The 21,346-nt window shown below is 44.5% G+C and overlaps 1 protein-coding gene across 8 annotated transcripts in view; it reads right to left on the reverse strand.

Moving 5' to 3' along the window:
* Nucleotides 1-8,591: 8,591 nt before the first annotated feature.
* Nucleotides 8,592-21,346, reverse strand: part of PBRM1 (polybromo 1) — a 110,508-nt gene continuing 97,753 nt past the window's right edge. For 5 of the 8 annotated variants that reach the window (XM_038772069.1, XM_038772071.1, XM_038772070.1 and 2 more), the window contains 5 exons: nt 19,603-19,767; nt 15,555-15,710; nt 12,499-12,569; nt 12,116-12,332; nt 8,592-11,299 (listed from right to left, as the gene is read on the reverse strand). In XM_038772069.1, the coding sequence (XP_038627997.1) occupies nt 11,127-11,299; nt 12,116-12,332; nt 12,499-12,569; nt 15,555-15,710; nt 19,603-19,767 (782 nt within the window). In that variant the 3' untranslated portion in view covers nt 8,592-11,126. The remainder of the gene's footprint in view (nt 11,300-12,115; nt 12,333-12,498; nt 12,570-15,554; nt 15,711-19,602; nt 19,768-21,346) is intronic. The other 3 variants (XM_038772074.1, XM_038772073.1, XM_038772072.1) reach the window with 1 other exon arrangement.

Consider the following 21,346-nt stretch of genomic DNA (forward strand, 5'->3'; position numbering starts at 1 on the left):
TTTTCAATCTTCATTGTTTTGCTGCTTTAACTCAGTACTCTTACATAAATGAATCAAGATGTAAGCACACTTTTCTGCAGTCTTACTAGGCAAATACGTGAACTGAATCTGGTACTAGGTTTTAATCATTTTTCAGTGTTTGTGGAAATGAGTTGTTTCACATAAGTACAGTTGAACCAAATAGCTTTCGTCCTTCAGTCAGTGGTATTTGAGTGCTTACTGTGTGCAGGGCATGGTACTAAGGCTTGGGAGAGTTACAGTACGGAGTTGGTGATCACAATCCCTGCCCACAACGAGCTTACAGTCTAGAGGACAGTAAGTTTCCTTCCTTCCTTCCTTAAATTTCAATGAAATGCAAAGGCTAACAATTTATGCAAGTTATGTACTACCTTCACAATTGTTGATGTTTTTGAGAGTTGGTAAAACATTTTGTATAAAGGAGAATTTTCCAATTTAAAACTTTTAAAAAGTCTTCGCTAACTAGGGGCCTCAACTTATTGAAAGAAAACTTGCTCACAACCTAACTTACCCAGATTAACTCAGGTAAGCAGATTTCTAGCAAAATCAAGTGTATTTTTTTTTTCAAAACCACAGTTGAACCTTTATTAAAAATCAAAGCAGAAGCTTGGAGAGGCTTGCTGACCTTTCAGATAAAGGGACCCACTATGATACAACCAGATTATGTTCCTTGAAAGTATAGTTGTGTTGTGAAACTTCCTGTCCCTCTACCCCCACCATCTCTTTCCTTTAATGACCTGGCCAAGTACTTCATCAACAAAATTGAAACCATCAGGTGTGATTTCACCTGCTTCTCTCCAACCTCCCCCCTTCCCCCCACCACACGCACGCCTCCTCTGCTCTCTTCGACTCTCCCCATATTCCCTGCAGTAACTCAGCAAGAGATCTCTCACCTTCTCTCTAAATCTATCCCCCTTTGACCTCATAGAGAAGCAGCGTGGCTCAATGGAAAGAGCATGGACTTTGGAGTCAGAGGTCATGGGTTCAAATCCCGGCTCCGCCACTTGTCAGCTGTGTGACTTTGGGCAAGTCACTTAACTTCTCTGGGCCTCAGTTCCCTCAACTGTAAAATGGGGATTAAGACTGTGAGCCCCCTTGGGACAACCTAATCACCTTGTAACCTCCTCAGCGCTTTGAACAGTGCTTTGCACATAGTAAGTGCTTAATAAATGCTATTATTATTATTATCCCTTCATACCTTTTTAAAAACTCTCCCCCTCCCTTCTTCCCTCCCTAACTGCCATCTTCAACTGTTTGCTATTCAGTGGATTTCCCCCCACTGCTTTCAAACATGCTCGTGTTTCCCATATCCTAAAAAAACCCTCCCTTGACTCCACGGCTCCCTCCAGTTATTGCCCCATCTGCCTCCTACCATGCTGATGGCGGCGGTTGTTCCGGATGGCCACCAAGTCACCGGGAGACTAAAGAATTAGTCAGACAGCATGTGACTGCCGAAAGTTTTAATGAAGTTTTATTGGTAAGGCCGAAGACTGAATGGGGGTAACACACCTGGCGGGCTCATTTCCTTAAGGGAAAAGGCCCCGAGTGCCCGATACAATGGGCTTATATACTGCTGTTGCTGATCACAGTGATTGGTAGATTTGAAAACAGTGGGGACTGGATTAGTGCAGATTTGTTCCAGATTTGGTGCAGAGCTGGGCGGAGTCTATCTCCTTATTTTGTTCGGTTCCTGGACCCAGCCAGTGGGCTGCAGGGTCTAAGGCCCATACCACATATGGCAACAGAACCGCGTACATTCAAACAATATCTGCAACCTTTCCATGGTGCATGAGGGGGCCCCCATCATTACCTCTCCAAACTTCTAGAGAGTTGTTTACACCTGCTGTCTCCAATTCCTCTCCTCCAACTCTTCTCCTTAATCCCTATCAATCTGGCTTCCTCCCCCTTCACTCCACCCTACCCCTCTCTCCTTTTCAGTCTCTTTTGCAGGCTCCTCTGCCTCCCACACTGTAACAGTGGGGGTCTCTCAGGGCTCAATTCTGGGTCAGCTTTTATTCTCTAATTACACCCATTGCCTTGGAGACTCATTCACTCCCATCTCCCCCTCCTCCTCCTCTCCATCCCCCCCACCCCACCTTACCTCCTTCCCCTCCCCACTGCACCTGTATATATTTGTATATGTTTGTACGTATTTGTTACTCTATTTTATTTGTACATATTTATTCTATTTATTTTATTTTGTTAATATGTTTTGTTCTCTGTCTCCCCCTTCTAGACTGTGAGCCCACTGTTGGGTAGGGACCGTCTCGATATGTTGCCAATTTATACTTCCCAAGCACTTAGTACAGTGCTCTGCACACAGCACTCAGTAAATACGATTGATTGAATGAATGAATGAATCTCTATGCGGAAGATTCCCAAATTGAACTCTCCTCTGCAATCTCGCATTTCCTCCTACCTTCAGGCCATCTCTACCTGGATGTTCTGCCGACACCTCAAACTTAACATGTCCAAAACAGAACATTTTATCTACCCACCCAAACCATGTCCTCCCTCTTTCCCATCACTGTGTACAATATTAGTATCCTCCCTATCTCACAAGCTCATAACCTTGGCATTGTATTCAACTCGTGTCTCTCATTCCAAGACTGAACTCCTTGTCTTCCCTCCCAAACCCTGCCCTCTCCCTGACTTTTCCATCTCTGTTGACGGCACTGCCATCCTTCCCGTCTCACAAGCCCGCAACCTTGGTGTCATCCTCGACTCCGCTCTATCGTTCACCCCTCACATCCAAGCCGTCACCAAAACCTGCCGGTCTCAGCTCCGCAACATTGCCAAGATCCGCCCTTTCCTCTCCATCCACACCGCTACCCTTCTCGTTCAAGCTCTCATCCTATCCCGTCTGGACTACTGCATCAGCCTTCTCTCTGATCTCCCATCCTCGTGTCTCTCCCCACTTCAGTCCATACTTCATGCTGCTGCCCGGATTGTCTTTGTCCAGAAACGCTCTGGGCATGTTACTCCCCTCCTCAAAAATCTTCAGTGGCTACCAATCAATCTGCGCATCAGGCAGAAACTCCTCACCCTGGGCTTCAAGGCTCTCCATCACCTCGCCCCCTCCTACCTCACCTCCCTTCTCTCCTTCTACAGCCCACCCCGCACCCTCTGCTCCTCCGCCGCTAATCTCCTCACCGTGCCTCGTTCTCGCCTGTCCCGCCATCGACCCCCGGCCCACGTCATCCCCCGGGCCTGGAATGCCCTCCCTCTGCCCATCCACCAAGCTAGCTCTCTTCCCCCCTTCAAGGCCCTACTGAGAGCTCACCTCCTCCAGGAGGCCTTCCCAGACTGAGCCCCTTCCTTCCTCTCCCCCCCGTCCCCCTCTCCATCCCCCCCATCTTACCTCCTTCCCTTCCCCACAGCACCTGTATATATGTATATGTTTGTACATATTTGTTACTCTATTTTACTTGTACATATCTATTCTATTTTATTTTGTTAGTATGTTTGGTTTTGTTCTCTGTCTCCCCCTTTTAGACTGTGAGCCCACTGTTGGGTAGGGACTGTCTCTATATGTTGCCAACTTGTACTTCCCAAGCGCTTAGTACAGTGCTCTGCACACAGTAAGCGCTCAGTAAATACGATTGATGATGATTCAACCCACATATCCTGTCGGTTCCATCTTTATAACATGGCTAAAATCAGTCATGTGTATTTATTTGGCACTTACTGTGTGCAGAGCACTATACTAAGTGCTTGGGAGAGTACAGTATAACGACACATTCCCTGCCCACAACGAGCTTACGGTCTAGAGGGGGAGGCAGACAATATAAATTACAGATATGTACATAAGTGCTGTGGGGCTGAGGGAGTGGTGAATAAAGGGAGCAAATGATGCAAAAGGGAGTGAGAGAAAAGGAAATGGCTTAGGGAAAGGACTCTTGGAGGAGATGTGCCTTCACTAAAGCTTTGAAGGTGGGGAGAATAATTGTTGGATATTAAGAGATATCCAGGCCAGAGGTAGGATGTGGGCGAGAGGTTGGGGGTGAGATAGACAAAATTGAGGTATAGTGAGTAGGTTGGCATTAGAGGAGTGAACTGTGTGGGCTGGGTTGCAGTAGGAGAGGAGCAAGGTGAAATAATTAATTAATATTGGTATTTGTTAAGTGCTTACTATGTGCAAAGCACTGTTCTAAGTGTTGGGGAGGTTACAAGGTGATCAGGTTGTCCCACGGGGGGCTTACAGTTTTAATCCCCATTTTACAGATGAGGGAACTGAGGCCCAGAGAAGTTAAGTGACTTGCCCAAAGTCACACAGCTGACAGTTGGCAGAGCTGGGATTTGAACCTGTGACCTCTGACTCCAAAGCCCATGCTCTTTCCACTGAGCTACGCTGCTTCTCTGGAGGGGGCAAGATGATTGAGTGCTTTAAAGCCAATGGTGAGGAGCTTCTGTTTGTTGCAGAGGTGGGCGGACAACCACTGGAGGTTTTCAAGGAGTTGGGGAAACATGGACTGAACGTTTCGGTAGAAAAATGATCTGGGCAGCAGAGTGACGTATGGACTGGATAGGGGTGAGACAGGGAGGTCAGCAAGGAAGCTGATACAGTAATCAAGGCAGGATACAGATCCATTATTTATATTATTATTTTTCTCCCCCTCTAGATTGTAAGCTTCCTTGTAGGCAGAGAACGTGTCTACCAACTCTTGTATTGTACTCTTCCAAGCACTTAGTACAGTGCTCTGTACATAAGCACTCAATAAATGCCGTTGGTTCACCGAAAGAATTACTTTGGAATCAGGCATGTAGAGCATTCATTCATTCAATTGCATTTATTGAGCGGTTACTGCGTGCAGAGCACTGTACTAAGCGCTTGGGAAGTACAAGTAAGCAACAGATAGAGACAGTCCCCTACCCAACACCGGGCTGAAGACACAAGGCCATAAAGGGGTTCTGATGTGGTAATTGACATCTCCATCTCCAGTAATATAGTAATGTGCTTAGTAGTATTCCTAACTACAGGTCTTCATCAAATGATGACGTCTCGTAGGTGGTTGGGGAGAGGAGCGTCTTGTCAATCGGTATTTATTAAGCACTTACTGTGTGCATAGCACTCAAGTGCTTGGGAGAGTACAGTAGAGTTAGGCAGAATCTCTGTCCTCGGTCTTCAAGGTATGAGAAGCGGCCTGGGCTAGTGGACAGAGCACAGGCCTGGGAGTGAAAGGACCTGGGTTCTAATCCCACATCTCAGCCAATTGCTTACTGAGTGACCTTGGGCAAATCATAGCTTCTCTGCCGCAGTCACCTCATCTGGAAAATGAGGCTTAAATTCTCCTCTCTCCAATTTAGACTGTGGGCCAGGGACCATCCAGCCTGATAAACTTGTATCTACCCCAGGGCTGCCTGACACCTACCATAGAAACACCCTAAAATACTGTAAAAAGAAAAAATTAAAATCTAGTGATGGGTGAGGTAGAGAGTGAGCTAGCATCTAGCATATAGGTGCTGGGGAAAGGAGAGGCAAGAGGGCTGGTAAGAGACCAGGCTGTGGAGGGTTCAACTTTCTCCTTAGCCATCAGCCTCTACTGTTGACCTATTTACAGCTGGGAACTGTAGATTTCTGACTCCTACCTAGGTGTTTGCATGAATATAATACACTGTAAGAATGTAGCCTGAGGTCTCTTTGATGTGAGGCGACAGAGCTTTGTCTGATGCCCTTTCCCCCTATCTGGAATGTAATTTTACTGTCTGCCTTCTCCATTAGATTGTAAGTGGTCCGGCAGAAAGTCAGTCGAGCTGTCATGCGCTCAGACAGGCAGGCATTCAGGTGGTGAGGCTGGCAGGCAAGCAGTCATTGTCAGGAAATTATCGGGCAGGCAAGTCAGGTAGGCAGGGGAGCAGTCAGTCATGTAATCTGGCAGTCAGTCAGGGAGTCATTCATTCACTGTCGTATTAAGTGCTTACTGTGTGCAGAACACTCTACTGAGTGCTTGGAAAAGTACAATACAACAATAGTGACAATCCCTGTCAACAACAAGCTCACAGTTTAGGGGAGAGGAAACAGGCTTTGAAGGAGGGGAGAGTAATTGTCCGACTGGAGGAGGGAAGGCGTTCTAGGCCAGAGGTAGGGCCTGGGCTGGGGTCGGCGGTGAGACGGGTGAGATGGAAGCACAGTGAGGTTAGCACCAGAGGAGCAAAGTAGTGGGCTGGGTTGTAGGAGAGAATTGAGGTAGGAGGGAGCAAGGTGATGGGAGTGCTTTCAAGCCAGTGGTGAGGAGTTTGTGTTTGATGCAGAGGTGGGTGGGCAACCACTGGAGATTTTCAAGGAGGGGGGTGACATGCCCAGAACGTTTCTGTAAAAAGATAATCCGGGCAGCAGAGTGAAGTATGGACAGGAGAGGGGAGAGGCAGGAGGTTGGGAGGTCAGCAAGGAGGTTGATGCAGTAATCTAGGCTGGATAGGATGAGTGATTGTATTAAAGTGGTAGCAGTTTGGAGGGAGAGGAAAGAGCGGATTTTAGTGATGTTGTGAAGGTGGGACCAACAGGATTTGGTGAGGGATTGAATAAGTGGGTTGAGTGAGAGAGATGAGTGAAGGAGTCAGACAGACAGGCAGGCATTCAGGCCGGCTGTCAGTCAGGAGTCCAGATTAATCCAGTGCCCCAGATTTCCCTGGACAGTCCGGGAAGTCGCTTCTCTGGAAAACCCACCAAAATCCTCTTCTAGTAGTGATAGTTGTCATGAGAAGCAGCATGGCGTAGTGGATAGAGCCCGGGCCTGGGAGTCAGGAGGTCATGAGTTCTAATCCCGACTGCTGCTTGTCTGCTGTGTGACCTTGGGCAAGTCACTTAACTTCTCTCTGCCTCAGTTCCCTCATCTGTAAAATGGGGGTTAAGACTGTGAGCCCTATGTGGTACAGGGACTGCATCCGACCCGATTATCTTGTCTCTACCCCAGCGCTTAGAACAATGCCTGGCACATAGTAAGTGCTCAACAAATACCGTAATTATGTCATTTATTGAGTGCCTGCTGTGTGCGGATGATAGGCAGGGCTCTGCCCCCTGCTGGTCAACCTCAACACTGCATCCTCAGCAAATGACCGAAGAGCCCCAGGGGCTTGAAATTGGCCTGCATTTGGGGGAGGCTGAGTGAAGAAAAGTTTATTTGATTGTATGGGAGGCAACGATGTTGGTGAATATAGGCAAGGGAACTTTTGTGGTATAAGTATCAGCATGTCTTGTGTGGTAAGTTGCACTCTGTTTTGGGGGAAGGGGGACCCCTTCTGCACCCACCTGCTAATCGAGGGAGGGGCTGGGTTACTCGGGACAGATTGTTAATACAGTCGACTCTTCTAAGCCCTCGGAAAAAATACAAGGATATAAGCTTGTTGTCTCTCCTATGAATTGTGGCAGGAGAGTTTGTGTACGTGGCGGAAGCTTAGAGCCGTGCCACATACGGCTACCCTTAATGGAAAGGTCAAGTCGATTCACCCATGCTGGGCAGCGGGGGCATGGGAAAGAGTGAAAGGTGGATGATCAAGTGATCAGAAGGCTGATCAAAGACAACAGCAGAGACTCAAGTTTTTACTATGCAGAAGGTGGCAGTGGTAAACCACTTCCGTATCTTTACCAAGAAAACTCTATGGATACACATACCAGAATGACATTGACAGAAGATGGGATGTTCTGAAGAGGGTTTAGAAATGAGGGTAGGGATTGGGTCTGTCAGTTCATATTATATTCTTCCAAACCTTAGTACAGTGCTCTGCACACAGTAAGCACTCTCAAATACTATTGATTGAGAGACAGAATACAAAAGGAAGGCCATGAAACCAAAATCTTGAGGCAACTCACAGAACATCGCCAAAGTACTGGATTAGGGTTGTGGGTTTTATGAGGTTAGAGTGCTTGACTGGTAGTACATCCTTAACAAATACCATTATTATTGTGGTCTGTAAATGGATTATAAGGTCTTTGCATTTTGAAGATTTTTATCTGCCCGTAAAAATATGCAAAAGCCAGATGGGTTACTTGGTATCTGGGCCCTTCCTGCCTGGAAAGGGCACCTGAGGCCACAAACGCACTATCTCTGTCAGCCCCACGTGTCTCCCAACTCTGTTGTACTGTACTTCCTAAGTATTTAGTACAGTGTTCTGCACATAGTAAGCACCCAAATACCACAGAATGATTCTCAGCCGAGGCTGACAAAGGTTAAGGTTGGCTTGGTACACCTTGGGCCCCTTCTTCAGTCCCAGAGATGGACCAAAATCTTCACAAAACTCAGTGCTGCAAGAAGCAGCATGGGGTAGTGGATAGAGCACTGGCCGGGAGTCAGAAGGTCATGGGTTCTAATCGCAGCTCTGCCGCTGGTCTGCTGTATGACCTTGGGTAAGTCACTTCACTTCCACTGTGCCTAAGTTCCCTCATCTGTAAAATGGGGATTGAAACTGAGCCACATGTGGGACAGGGACTGTGTCCAACCTGATTTGCCTGTAACCACCCCAGCACTCCATACAGGCCCATAGTAAGTGCTTAAGAAATACCATTATAATTTATCTGGAACTAAATTTTGATGCCATAAAGCGGAACTGAACAACCAGACCTGGTTACTCTAAACCACTTTGCAAATTCCATTTTTATTGGGATTAAAAAGCTTCAAATGAACAAATTGATGGTACATACACGTTATACGACTAGTTACCACTTTTACCTTTTTGATACAGAGGAAAGGATAAATCAAGCAATCATCTAGGGCTGAAAAGCTGAAATGCCACCAACACCAAATTGGAGATTTTTACACAGTCCCCTCCCCCCACCACCTTAAGGAGAGGGAGAAAGGGCGTGTGTATGGGTTGTGTATATGGGTTGTGTGTGTCTCGAAAGGATGAAGACTGAATGGCCTCCAACCAACTACCTGACACACAAATTCTATTTTATTTGCCAACCTTTCATACTAATATCTTTACCCCCCCAAAATATTACTATGCCAAGATATTTTTCACATCATACAAACCATAGGCTCTAAAACTCACAAGAAGGTGAGGCTTATTTTTTAGAAAAAATATGTTTTGCTAAGGGTGAGATTCTCACCTACGGACATCAAATTTTGTATCCTCAATTCTGACCAGTCTGTTCCCAGAAATACAGAAAAAGGGGACAAGATTCTCAATAAATACACCCAGTTAAAAAGCAATTTGATTAGAGACCACCCAGTAGCCCTGAGGCACTGCCTGATCTAAAGTTATATCTTGTTTTATGTTTTTAACAACACTCGCCTGAGCTGACAGGGGAGCAGAATAAATAGTTCCTTCAATTTATAATACCTCAGTTAATTCAGCAGTGACCCTTCCACTCACTGAGAACAAAAAGGAATCACATCTAGATCTCAAATGAAAAGGAAAAACAAAACAAACTTTAAAATTCCAGGTTTTAGGGCATAATTTTTTTTTAACAGACCCACAGTCCACAATACAACATTAAGGCTTGCCCCTTGATTGTTTCAACGTTCATTTTTGCAGTGAAAGTGGTGAATCTCTGTAGACATTTAGATGATGATTAATGACAAGTGTCAAGTGATTAAAAAATTAATGCTAATTTAAAGTAATAGCCATTAATTTTACTTAGTTGAGACACACAAAAAAATTCTATCAAAATTCGACTGCCCTGATTATTTAATAAGGATGGCATTAAAAAACCCCCCAAAACCTAGGTCTTCATGCTTACTAAAAAACGTGAAAGGAAGAGTCCTTTCAAGGTTATTATTTATTCCTATACCCAGCAACCTAGGTGCCATCAAAGTAGTGTTAATGGCATCTCATTCAGACCTCATTTTTGAAATAGAGTTCAAAGATAAAACATTTTATGCAGCATTGGACTCTTCCAAGAACTCCCGTTGTTTAAAAAGATACACACTGCTCCAAGAATGTTTACTCCAGGGCTAGACAATATGGTACCTCTAAACTACTGCTTACAGTATCTGAGTAGCCTATTTCATAAGCATTTGCCCCTATAGTGTCCCTTTACCAAATCTATTACTCCTGAAAGTCAAAATTTTAAAATTCATATTAATATCTTGGAAACAAAATTTGCAGCTCAGACTCTTGGCTTAAAATGCCAAACAAGTTCTAACCTTGGAACTTGTAGAAGAATATTCTCCCCAGCAACACAAAAAGCAAAGAAATATTGCAAAGGCAAATAGCCTGTCCTCTCAGGGGTGCCCTTCTGGTTCAGGGTGGTCAACTTTAACCCACAGAAGGGTTTTATTTTAAAAGCAGGGAAATGTTTTAAACATCATTTTCATTCACCCCAGGACTTTCTTCCAGGTGAATGCAAATGCCTTTATGTACAGATATTAAGATTTCATTTATTACCCAGAACACATGTATACATGAATAATGAATACTTCTGAAATTAAGTTAAATTTGGTTAATTTTTTTTTAAAAGTCACCTGCCAGGACTCAATTCAATTCAGGGTTGTGCATCTCTCAGGCAAAAAACAGATGACAACGTGACTATCCAAAGTAGAAGTGAGTGAAATTAAGTGCCTTGGCTCTATGTTAGGTGTTAGTGGAGGACTGCAGAAGACGGACTTCTTTGCAAAGAGCCTTCAGGTAACTATCAGATTTAATTCTTACATCTGTGACAGAGCTGGAATCTACAACATCTATTTCTTTTTTGAAAAAGCACTTCAGTTCATGGGTTTCTGCTGAAAGCAGTTGAGGCAGGCATATGGGCCACACACACATGCTCCTGTCGGGTGTGAACCAGGACTACTGTCACATTTCATTGTCATCTTCGACTAACTTGCAAACACACTCATTTTCTGGTTTGTTTTATATAAAATTGATGGTACTAGGCCCATGGCAACAAGTAAAAAGATAACTGTCTACCTACACAACCAAATCTGAACCTGCCTTTCAAACCGAGGGAGCGTAATGCAAAAAATCCTTTGTGTATTTGATCAAGTCAACTTAATATAGCAAAAACAAATTGAAAGATGCTTATTAAAAGTCTCCGTATATAAAAATGGTTTTGCAATGTACAGAAAATGCAATAAAAATTATCACCTTGTTATCCCTCAAAAAACTAAAACGACTATTGTTCCACAAAACTCTTTGTTTTTTTTTATCAAAGTAGCAATTATTTGATTTGATTAAGCATTTTCTATGTTGTAGGCCTGGCGGATATTAAGGGTGTCTCTCAGCATCAAGTCACGAAGGCGCCAGAGGGCATCTGCCATTGTGGTATGGGCCCCTTTACTTTTCAACCAATGCGACGGGAGGCGACTCTCTTGCTCTTTTGATAGATGAACATCTCGTCTTCGAGCTGAAAATTGAAGTAGAGCCTGACAAGGTTACTGGGCTCTTCACTTTCAAAGGTCATAACTCTGCCCACGACTATTGGAACATAGGGAAAAAAAAAATCTAGTAATTTAACTCTGAGAAGAGCCAGAGTGTTACTGAAACAATTTACTAAATCATTTTTTATCCAGTGCCTCCAATAGAGTGAGTCTGCATTCTATTTAACTACATAAATACCAAGAGCTGGCTCTATTTGCTTCAAGTGCGTGAGCACACACAAAAATTGGCTTTCTAACATTTTCTGTTGCCCTTACCACCCCAGTGCTCAGCGCTTAGAACAGTGCTTCGCACATAGTAAGCGCTTAACAAATACCATCATTATTATTATTACTTAAACATTCCTTATAAGGCTAAAACATTTAAAAGAAAACATGTGAGATTAAGGAAATGATTGGGTCCTGAGGTGGGTGACAATTTAAAAAGCACAATCTGATTAAGGACCATAGGCATCTTTTAAAATTCTTTTTAACATCAAAATCCATTTTTACAACTGTCAAAAGCAGACAAATGAGCTGGCAAAGCGTAATATTGACGGGGTCCATTTCAGCCACACTCTTAAGGTGGTACGACAGTACATAACTCGTAATGCGGAAGCCGTGTTCCTTTCTCTAATAATCAGTGGCTCGTGTGGACTTTCAAATTCAGAACCTCTAGTACTCATGTGAACGGCCCTTTTGGGATCATTCAGAAGCCCGCGCTTAAACTCCCGTGAACGCCGCCTCTTGAGAACGGCAAGCTCAAACCAAGAACGTCCTGGATGGTTTTACCCGCCCTTCCTTACCTGCAAGGGTCTGGTCCCACTTGCTAATGCTGTTTGACTCGGCACTGAGCCCCTCGATGTATTTCAGGTAGGCTTCAGAGTGCAGAAGCCTTTGGGTCTTTGGAGGAGGAGCGACAAACATTGGTGTCGTGGGCTGCTGCATGACCGGCTGGCCTGCGGGACTCTGGCCAGGATACGGGGGTGGTGCTGGCTGGCCAGGAGGGCCGAGAATTCCCATCTGAAATGGGACACAGTTACAGAGTGAGGACACTTAGCAGTCATCTCTCTGCCGGCTTGGTTCAGCGGGACAGACACCCTCCCACCCAGAAGAGGCAAGAGATCAAAAAGCGTCAGAGCACGATGAGAGATGGAGAGAAGCTCTGAAACACAACAAAATCATTTACCTGTTGCCCATATGGGCCTCCTCCTGGAGTTGGAGTTCCTACCATGGGGGACACTCCTTGGCCCATAACACCTATGTTTCAAATGCAATACACACAATTAGGTCCTGGAATTACAATGATCGAAAACTACCATCTTTGATACGAGACTCGTTTTCCCCCTGCCAGCCTAGGATGTCTTTCTCTGCCTTTGTATTTTTGTTGCAAGAAGAACTATACACCCTGCCCAAGATGCAACATTTTAATACACAAAGTTAACTTTTTTTGGGGGGTGGGGGGAATAAGGGTGTTTTAAAATTTTTTACCCAAAGTATGAATTTAAAATATCTGGTAACATTAAGAAAAAAATGTTTTTTTCTCTCACTGTAGTATGACTATACTTTCAAGTTTAGGTGTTCAAAATCCATTTTAACAAATACTGCACGCTGAGGTGGATAAAATGGCCAACATCTCCAATGAGCTCAGCAACATATAATGGGATGGAACAGTCAGGGACAGAAAACATAGAAAGTCCATTGCCACCCATGTCTAAGACCGTTGGAAGATGGAAAAACTCTCGTCTTAAACGACTCTATTTTCAAAAGGCTGCAAACAGAATCAGGGTGGCCCTACTCTGCATGGTTTCATATTGACAGTGGCTGAGGGACAAGCAGAGGCAGGTGGTCATTCCACAATGTAAGGTGACACACAGCAATGATTCCCCCTAGGCATTTCTTTGCAAATGCACCGTACTAGTCTCCTAATGCATTTCAGGTTTATAAGATCATTTTGAGTCAAATACAGTCATAAGCTAGGGCCCAGCTAAAAAAAATGTGGAAACGGAAAACCAACTCCTTCGCCGCCCCACAGGCCCAACCAAAACTCTTCCTGTTTTTCCCTTCCCATTTTGGCTCTGGCAGATCTCTTGCATGGGGGGAGCCCCTTACTCTAAACCCCTTCAGCTTCCCCGGAATTTCCCACTTAACCCCGGTCAGACGTACCGGGATGATTTTTCTTATCGGGGCTCAGAAAAACAGTGCGTGGCACATAGGAAGCGCTTAACAAATACCGTAATTACCATCTGAGGAAAGATGGTGCGAGAGCCCCTCGGCCAGAGTGGCCGCTTGAGCTACCAACTTAGCAACCATCAGAGTACTCCGAACCACCTTAGTATGCCTCGAGATGCTCGGGAAGATGCTCAGTTCTACATGGGAGGCCGATGTAACTGCTTGAAAATCTGCTCATTAGCAACCGGGGGAAAAAGAGAGTTGGGCTCCCCTACTGCCACCTGGATATGGCACTGCAATATCCCTAAAGGGAGGGGTGGCTAGGCTGTCATTGTCGGCAGCGAAAGTGTGTCCTACTGTACTCTCCCAAGCGCTCAGTACAGTGCTCTGCACACACACAGAAAGCGCTCAATAAATACCATTCATTGATTAGCGGCAACTGGTGGGACCAAATTACCGAGGCCCCCACAGTCCTCAGGCAAACACGTCCTCCTCGTTTCCAATTTTCCATTTTCGAAACTGGGCCCGTAGCTTATAACTGTATCTTCACTGTGCTTCCATTTTCTCTTGAAGCAGGCACATAATTAAAGGTCAATTCTCTTAAGCCTGAGAGCAACTTCACTTAGAACACCAGGCTTTTCTTCCATTTAACACAGCCTTAATTACAACCTTATGACTATTAAGAGTGTGGCAAGGTGAATACAAACACTGTTGGAACTGTTTTTATAGTACTGCAAACAATCCCCATTAGGTTTCTGCCACGGAAACCCACAAGGCAGATTACTGTAATCCACTGGGTTGTTAAAAGAACAAAACCAGGGACATTTTAGACTGCTCTTGCCTGCTCACTGCTTCCCACCTTGCGACGCTTTAACTGTCCACTCTTGCAGTCCACCAGGAACTGCCTAGAAGGATCTCATCACCCTCTTCTCTCTTTTCCAGTCAACTTGGAAGAAGCCAAGGGGGAACCAGTGTGTCCCCTGCAGCACTTAGGTGCATATCCATATTTCATTTATTTCTATTAATGTCTGTCTCCCCTTCTAGACTGTAAGCTCGTGAGCAGGGAATGTGTTTACCTACTCTGTTCTATCGTCCTCGCCCAAGCGCTTAGTACAGTGTTCTGCACACAGAAAGTGCTCAATAAACACGATTGATTGAACTCTCCTTAACTAAGGTAGCTCTCGTTCAATCTTCAATCTACCAAGTGTTTAGTACAGTGCTCTGCACACCAAAAGCGCTCAATAAACACAATTGATTGATTGAACTCTCCTTAACTACGGTAGCTCTCATTCAATCTTCCAGGAAGGCAGGAATTGCATCCAATAGGGATTTCTAACTGGTCATATACATTACTTTCTTATGAGAATGAATAAATCTATTGACACAGGCATCTACCCTCTTTCCTAAACTGCATTAGTTTTAAGCACCTGGTTTTAAGCAAGGTCAAAATGACAGGCTCCGAGTTATCCCGTCAATTAGACCCTATGCTGCCATGCTTCTATGGCCCAGTGGGTAGAAGCAGCATGGTGTAGTGGACAGAACCTGGGCCTGGGAGTTGGAAGGTCATGGGTTCTAATCCCGGCTCTGCCACTTGTCTGCTGTGTGACCTTGGGCCAGTCACTTCACTTCTCTGGGCCTCAGTTACCTCATCTGGAAAATGGGGACTGAGACTGTGAGCCCCTCATGGGACGGGGACCGTGTCCAACTCCATTTGCTTGTATCCATTCCAGCGCTTAGTACAGTGCGTGGCACAAATTAAGCACTTAACAAATACCATCAAAATCATTATTATTATTCTACCCCCGCTATTACATCAGGAAGCCCGTGGACGGCCGTGACACTCAAAGTAGTCAAAAGCCCAGCACGGGCATCCTAGCTCCTGGATGTCACCGGGGCCCTCCGGGGCAGTGGAGCGTGATCAAGTGGCAGGCTCTCCAGAAACAACTGGCTGAAGAAGAACGATGAGAACATGAGGAGGAGGAGGAGGAGGAGGAGGAGGAGGAGGAAAAGGAGGAGGAGGAGGAGGAAGAGGAGGAGGAGGAGATAATGAGTGAATGAGGATGACTTTCTTACCCGGTGGTGGGATGCCGGGGATGCCTGGCATACCTGGCGGAAGGTGGTGGGGAGGGGGCACCCCAGGGTGAAGTGGCTGCATGCTGCCCATGCTAACAATGCCATCAACTGGCCCCTGCAAAGGTGGCAGGACTGTCGGATAGCCACCTATCATGCCTTGGAGGACACAACAAATTTCAAACATGCATCAATAACATGCAATATGTTCTAAATAATAAGAAAAAAACAAAGCATGCACTACCAACAAATAAGCACCTTTAGTACTGCATGATAATAACAACAGTTAGTCTTTTGAACAAAAATAAAAGTTATAAATATGAAATATCACATTTCTGGATGAATTAGTATTTAGAGAATTATCCTCTGATCTTCCTAGAATAAATCTGCTGCAGAAATCTGAAGTTATATTGTAATGAAAAAAAGTATCATCAGCCATTCCAAAATTGTTACTTCTGCAAGCTGTTTATAGCTAGTGCCCAGTTCTGTCACTTCGTCTGCAGATTACCTAAAATCAACTCCATCAGACCACACCCGATCACCCTCCTGGTACATACATGATTGAAGTCTGATTGATCTAAATGGAGTTAAATGAAGCGCGCTGTGTTTACTGTTAAGCATGATTTCTGTGGAACCGGCCCATAATTGTTCTAAGATGGGTGTTTGTTGGAATGATTTATGGGAAGTTTGGCGGGGTGGGTTGGGGGTGGGGGGGAGGGGGGTCTATTGTTCGTGTCCATACTTGCACGGCTGTATAATTTTACAGGTTCCACTAACCCTAAATGACTATGATCATCTTTAGGCCTCAATATAACCCCCCTTCCCCAAATCCACTAAAGGCTCTAATGCACAGCTTCTGCTCTAAGGAGTGTCAGGAGATTCAGATTCAGGCTGTTATGACGAGTGGGGGAAAAATGTCAATAGATATGGATTTGAAATATCGCTTCTCTACATCTTTAAAAAAGGGATTAAATATGTCTGCCAGTGCTTGGCACATAGTAAACGCTTAAATGCTGCAATTACTATGAATATTATTATTCACTTTATATACAACTCACAAGACTTTCCACAGTTAAAGGCGAACATTTTGAGGCCCGAAGCTATCTATGCAAACTTTTATTTTCTGTTTCCAATTGCGATGAGTATCGTCACATGAAATGTCATCTGCTACCAAAGAATGCCAGGTAACAAAATATGAAAATCTGGGGCACCCGAAAAGACCAAAGGCAAGAAACAACAAGTATCTCTTGTGTCTACAGAAATGACTCTAGACAAATCAAAAAAGTAGCTTGGGGTTTCAGATTGCCAAACTAAACGTTCTAGAACTTCCATCAACAATGGTACAAAGGATCTCAAAACACTTCTAAAACACACAGGCACCTTCCTGAAAAGCAGCCATGTGTGAACACCAGCTTCTTGCGCAAAAGTGGGGAACTGAGGGACAGTTAAGTTTAGAACATTACCACCACACCTATTTCTATTACCCCCCCCCACCAAAATACCCCAAAAAACCACCAACAAACCCCCCCCCCCCAACACATTGCAGAGCTTTTAGTGTCCATTTAGAGAACAGGCAGGAAATTCAATATTTTTGAATTGTCCTCCTTTCAGACCTTTCTTAAAGATGCCAAATAATGACAACGGTATGGTTTAAAGGCCATGGGTTGTTTTTTGTTTGTTTGTTTGTTTTATTTTGTTTGTAGTGGGAAAAATAACTACATTATTAACCCAAAAAAGGCTCTTTCATGTCAGGGGGGTACTAAGGGAAAAGCAGTTGCACTAACTTGCCATGAAGTCGCTTATCCTCCTCTACAACTCCATTGATTCAAAAAGTAAAAGATCCATACATATCCTATAGGACACTGAACCTCATTTAAACAGTTAACCAAAGAGATGCAAGATGACTGCTGAGCACAGACCCTTAAGTAGGAGAACTTACAGTCCTGCCATGCCACCTTGTAGCCACACCAGCACCACAATAGTCCATCTTGTGAACGGAAAGGAATTTAAGAACATTATAAAGCTTTGCTTTCAATGACAAAAGCCCATCTGAACACGAGCTCCTGGGGCTGTTAATGAAGCAATTAGTAACGGTTTAGCTGAACTCGACACCTAACTCGATTCCATTAAACTGTACTGTGGCATTTACTATCCCAGTCACATTTGTTCAAATGAGCTTTGGTGTTTGTAAGCAAAGCGAGTTCCGAGAAAGGATTCTCTCCTAGGATGAAAGAGATCTAAAATGGCACCAGGATGACACAGCCCTCTGGAGGACCATGAGAAAAACAAAAACAAACTTCTCCCCAACCCTTTCAACAGCCCTGTTTCACAGAGGAATCAAAACACACTACTTTAAGGGGTGGGGGACTCCCCTGAAGTTGCTGGGGATTTAAACCGTACAGCTCCAAAAAGCTGTTTGGTGACGCCAGTGGCAGATTGCAGGCTATGTTAACAGGAAGTGCATCTCGTCTCCACCGCTTGAGCCCTTCCCCTGAACTTCCTCTCTTCCAGACTTAGGATTCTGTTGGGATGTCATTGTTAGTGGAGGGTAACGAGAAGACACGGAAGCTCCCAGAACGAAAATGCTTGAAAACCACACCGTCTTCGAGATCATCTCTCTCTGTCTACGCCTTCCTAAGAGCCCAGCCAGTGTACTCTCTTGCTCCTGGAACAAGTGTGCTCCGCAGAGCGAAAAACACACGTCTGATCAGCCTGGCTGCCCGGCCTGTCAAAGCTCTTGGCTAACTGACCTTCAGGGCCTCCTCAATTTGTCTTTTCCCAACGGGGAGCTAATATGCTGCAGCTGCTGTTCTTTAAAAATATTTTAGTAATTTGCATTTCTTTTTCAAACACCATCTTGAGGCTTCTTAGCCAGAGGCAGAGCATTAAAAATATAAGAAGTAAAATAAATGAAACATTGGTGAGGGAAGTCTAACTTTTGAAGTCCCCTCATTCGCGGGTCTGATTCCTAGAATCCTCCAGAACCTCATTAACCAAAATGGGCCATGGAATAGAGCAAGCAACCATGAGGCGTGTTAGCTTACCATCAGCTCTGATAAACTATCGAAAGCCATGATTTGCATGTGATTTAGTGAGTTGGATTATTCAAAGAGGCAATGACGTTTGAGGGCTTTGCTATTCCAAAAGAGTGACAAAGGGAAACCAGCACCTCTGTACTAATTCGGAATTTTTTCAAAGGCCAAGACTTGGGATTTAACATTACCTGGCGGCACGAGGAAGGCAATAAGATTGCTTGCTCGACATAAACAGAGTGGCTGAAATGGTACTTTCCCCTCGACTGAGGCAAGCTCTAGGAAGGGTAGTCCAAAGTTGGGTTCGAAACCACTCGTTTTATATAATCGGATGAAAATGTAAAAAGCAGCTCTCAGAACCAGAGACAACACACACAAGCACCCACTCAGACTCTTTCGAAAATATGTGACTGGGATACTAACAGAAAATGCAGTTTAACGCAATTATGCAGAAAAGCATTACAGAGTGGGCACAGTGAATCAAACAAGGAACAGCTCGTCCAGTTGGCAGTCATGCACGGCATTGCCCAGAAAAGGATTTCCGGGTCAATGGGAAAAATCCTTTAAGGGGTCAGTCTTAAGTAGGGCTGCAGCAGAACAAGGCAAACTGAATACTGGTCATGAATCCAAGGGGTGAACACCGCCGGGTTAAGACTTCCCACGAGGCCTTGGTGGGGAGTTCCTCTAGGACGCGGTGTTTAGCTCTAGTTACCTTTTCATGAGTACGCGGAGATGGAGAAGATTTACTAAGCCATCTCCACTGCCAAGGCAGAATTCACTGTCCGCTACGTTCTCCAGTGTTTGCCCCTGTCCCGATTTTTACAGGAAGGATTTTACTGTGCAGGAGAGGGTAGTAATGTAGGACAACGAGGATGACTTCAAACTCTCAGAAAAGATTTGTCATGAGAAACGACTAGAGTCTGAGCGTACTTCGAACTGGAGCAAAAAAAAAATGTGATCCATCATGAAGGAATTTCTTAAAAGTGGAAAAAAAAAATGGTCTTAGCTCCTGTTTTTACCTGCAACAGGTGTCAACTGCTGATTGAGCATTCCCATTGGTGTTGGTGGTGGCACCACCCCCATAAGAGCCCCCACAGGGGTGCCTGCTCGGGGAGAAGCATTCGGCTGCTGTTGCTGTGCTGCTCGTTCTCTCTCCTGCTGCTCAGCAACTTTAGCTGCCCGCTCTGTAAAGGCATTTTAGATTTTCAATTCTGTTTTGAACCCAGGAGTTCAAAATACCATCCATTTCATTCAACAGGACTAATCAAAAACACAGGCACAGTTTCGTCTCAGGTGAAGATACGGCAGAAGACTATTCTTGGCACAGGTGTCCAATTGGATTTCATCTGGCCATCTATGGGGAATTTCCAATCTCACAGCTTTGCCTAACCCATCCTGAGAAATCATCTGCAAAGATTTCAAGAATGTTAAGAGACTACAACACACAGTCAGAAAGCACAGATTTTTTAAGCATATCACCATTGTTACCAATGTAGTTAATGTTTATGAGGCACCCTGAAGATGAAAAGCACTAATTATCATCACCACCGGCATTATTATTATTATTAGCATCACAGATTGTTTAGAACTTGAACATGAAGCAATTCCATGGCCCATTATCATTTTTGGCACAAACTTTTCTTATGCTTTCAGAACTCTGTGCCCCCAGTTCCACTTAAATCTGGGGGGTGGGGGGGGTTCTCTTATTAGGGGTCCCAAGGTATAGCAGCTGGAGAAGATTAACTCTGTAAGGGAAGTAACTCTTTGCCTATGCCATACGCATCTGGAGAAAGTAGTTGACTAATTTCCACATTCTACTGAAGCTATGAGGTCTGGTCTCTAGACAAGAAGATGCCTGCCTTCTCAGACTGTAGACCTAGAGACCACGGGAACTACATGCTTTCTTGCAGCGGTAACGGATTTATCAAAACAACCAAGGTTCCTCAGGCGAAACACATCAGCAGTGAGATGAAATTATCCAGGCAGCTGCTTTTTAAAAATCAAGAGAGATTCCAAAACCACATTCTCATATCACACAATAGACAGGTACATCAGACTTGTTTGTGCAAGTTGAACTGTGACTGTTGAACATACCCTGCAAGGTGGTTACATTTCTTCCAGCTACTTTTTCTGTACTTACAGGTTGCTGCCCATAAAACTCTTTTTCATATATTCCCATCTGCGGGGGTGATTAAGTGCTCTTTCTCCACTGACTGGCTCCAGAATATATAATAAATTTCATATTTAATCACAGTCTGAATTTACCAGTGCATCTTTTAATTCAAGTCTTTATCGAGCCTCCAAATTTCTTGAGTGTACTTCTCAATTTGCACAAGGCCAGGTGATCATGGCGAAAATGCACTGGAAGCCAGTGGCACAGCAGAGAGGGAGCTAGAGGAGTCATGATTCCATACCACCTTTTAACCCCCAAAACATCATCCTTCCAACAAGGGAGTCATAGGAAGAACAACAGGTAGCTAAAAAGTGTGTGCGGCGGGGCGGGGGGGGCCGGGGGCGGGCGGGCGGCACTCAGAAATGTAATCTCCAGAGTTATACATGTTTAAGAATTTAAGAAAATGGAGAGAATTCAATCTCAACTTTGCAGCTTCAAAAATCAGACTGGGCAAAGCTTCCTTGACCACACTGAATTAATTACAATTACTTATTAGTTTTACTTACTAATTACTGGTTTTACTTTCTAAATTACTTATTAAATATTATCTTTTCTGTTGCTTAGTACTCATCTGGTCTTCTACAGAAAGA

This window comes from Tachyglossus aculeatus, chromosome X1, assembly GCF_015852505.1.
Source record: "Tachyglossus aculeatus isolate mTacAcu1 chromosome X1, mTacAcu1.pri, whole genome shotgun sequence".
Lineage (NCBI taxonomy): Eukaryota > Metazoa > Chordata > Mammalia > Monotremata > Tachyglossidae > Tachyglossus > Tachyglossus aculeatus.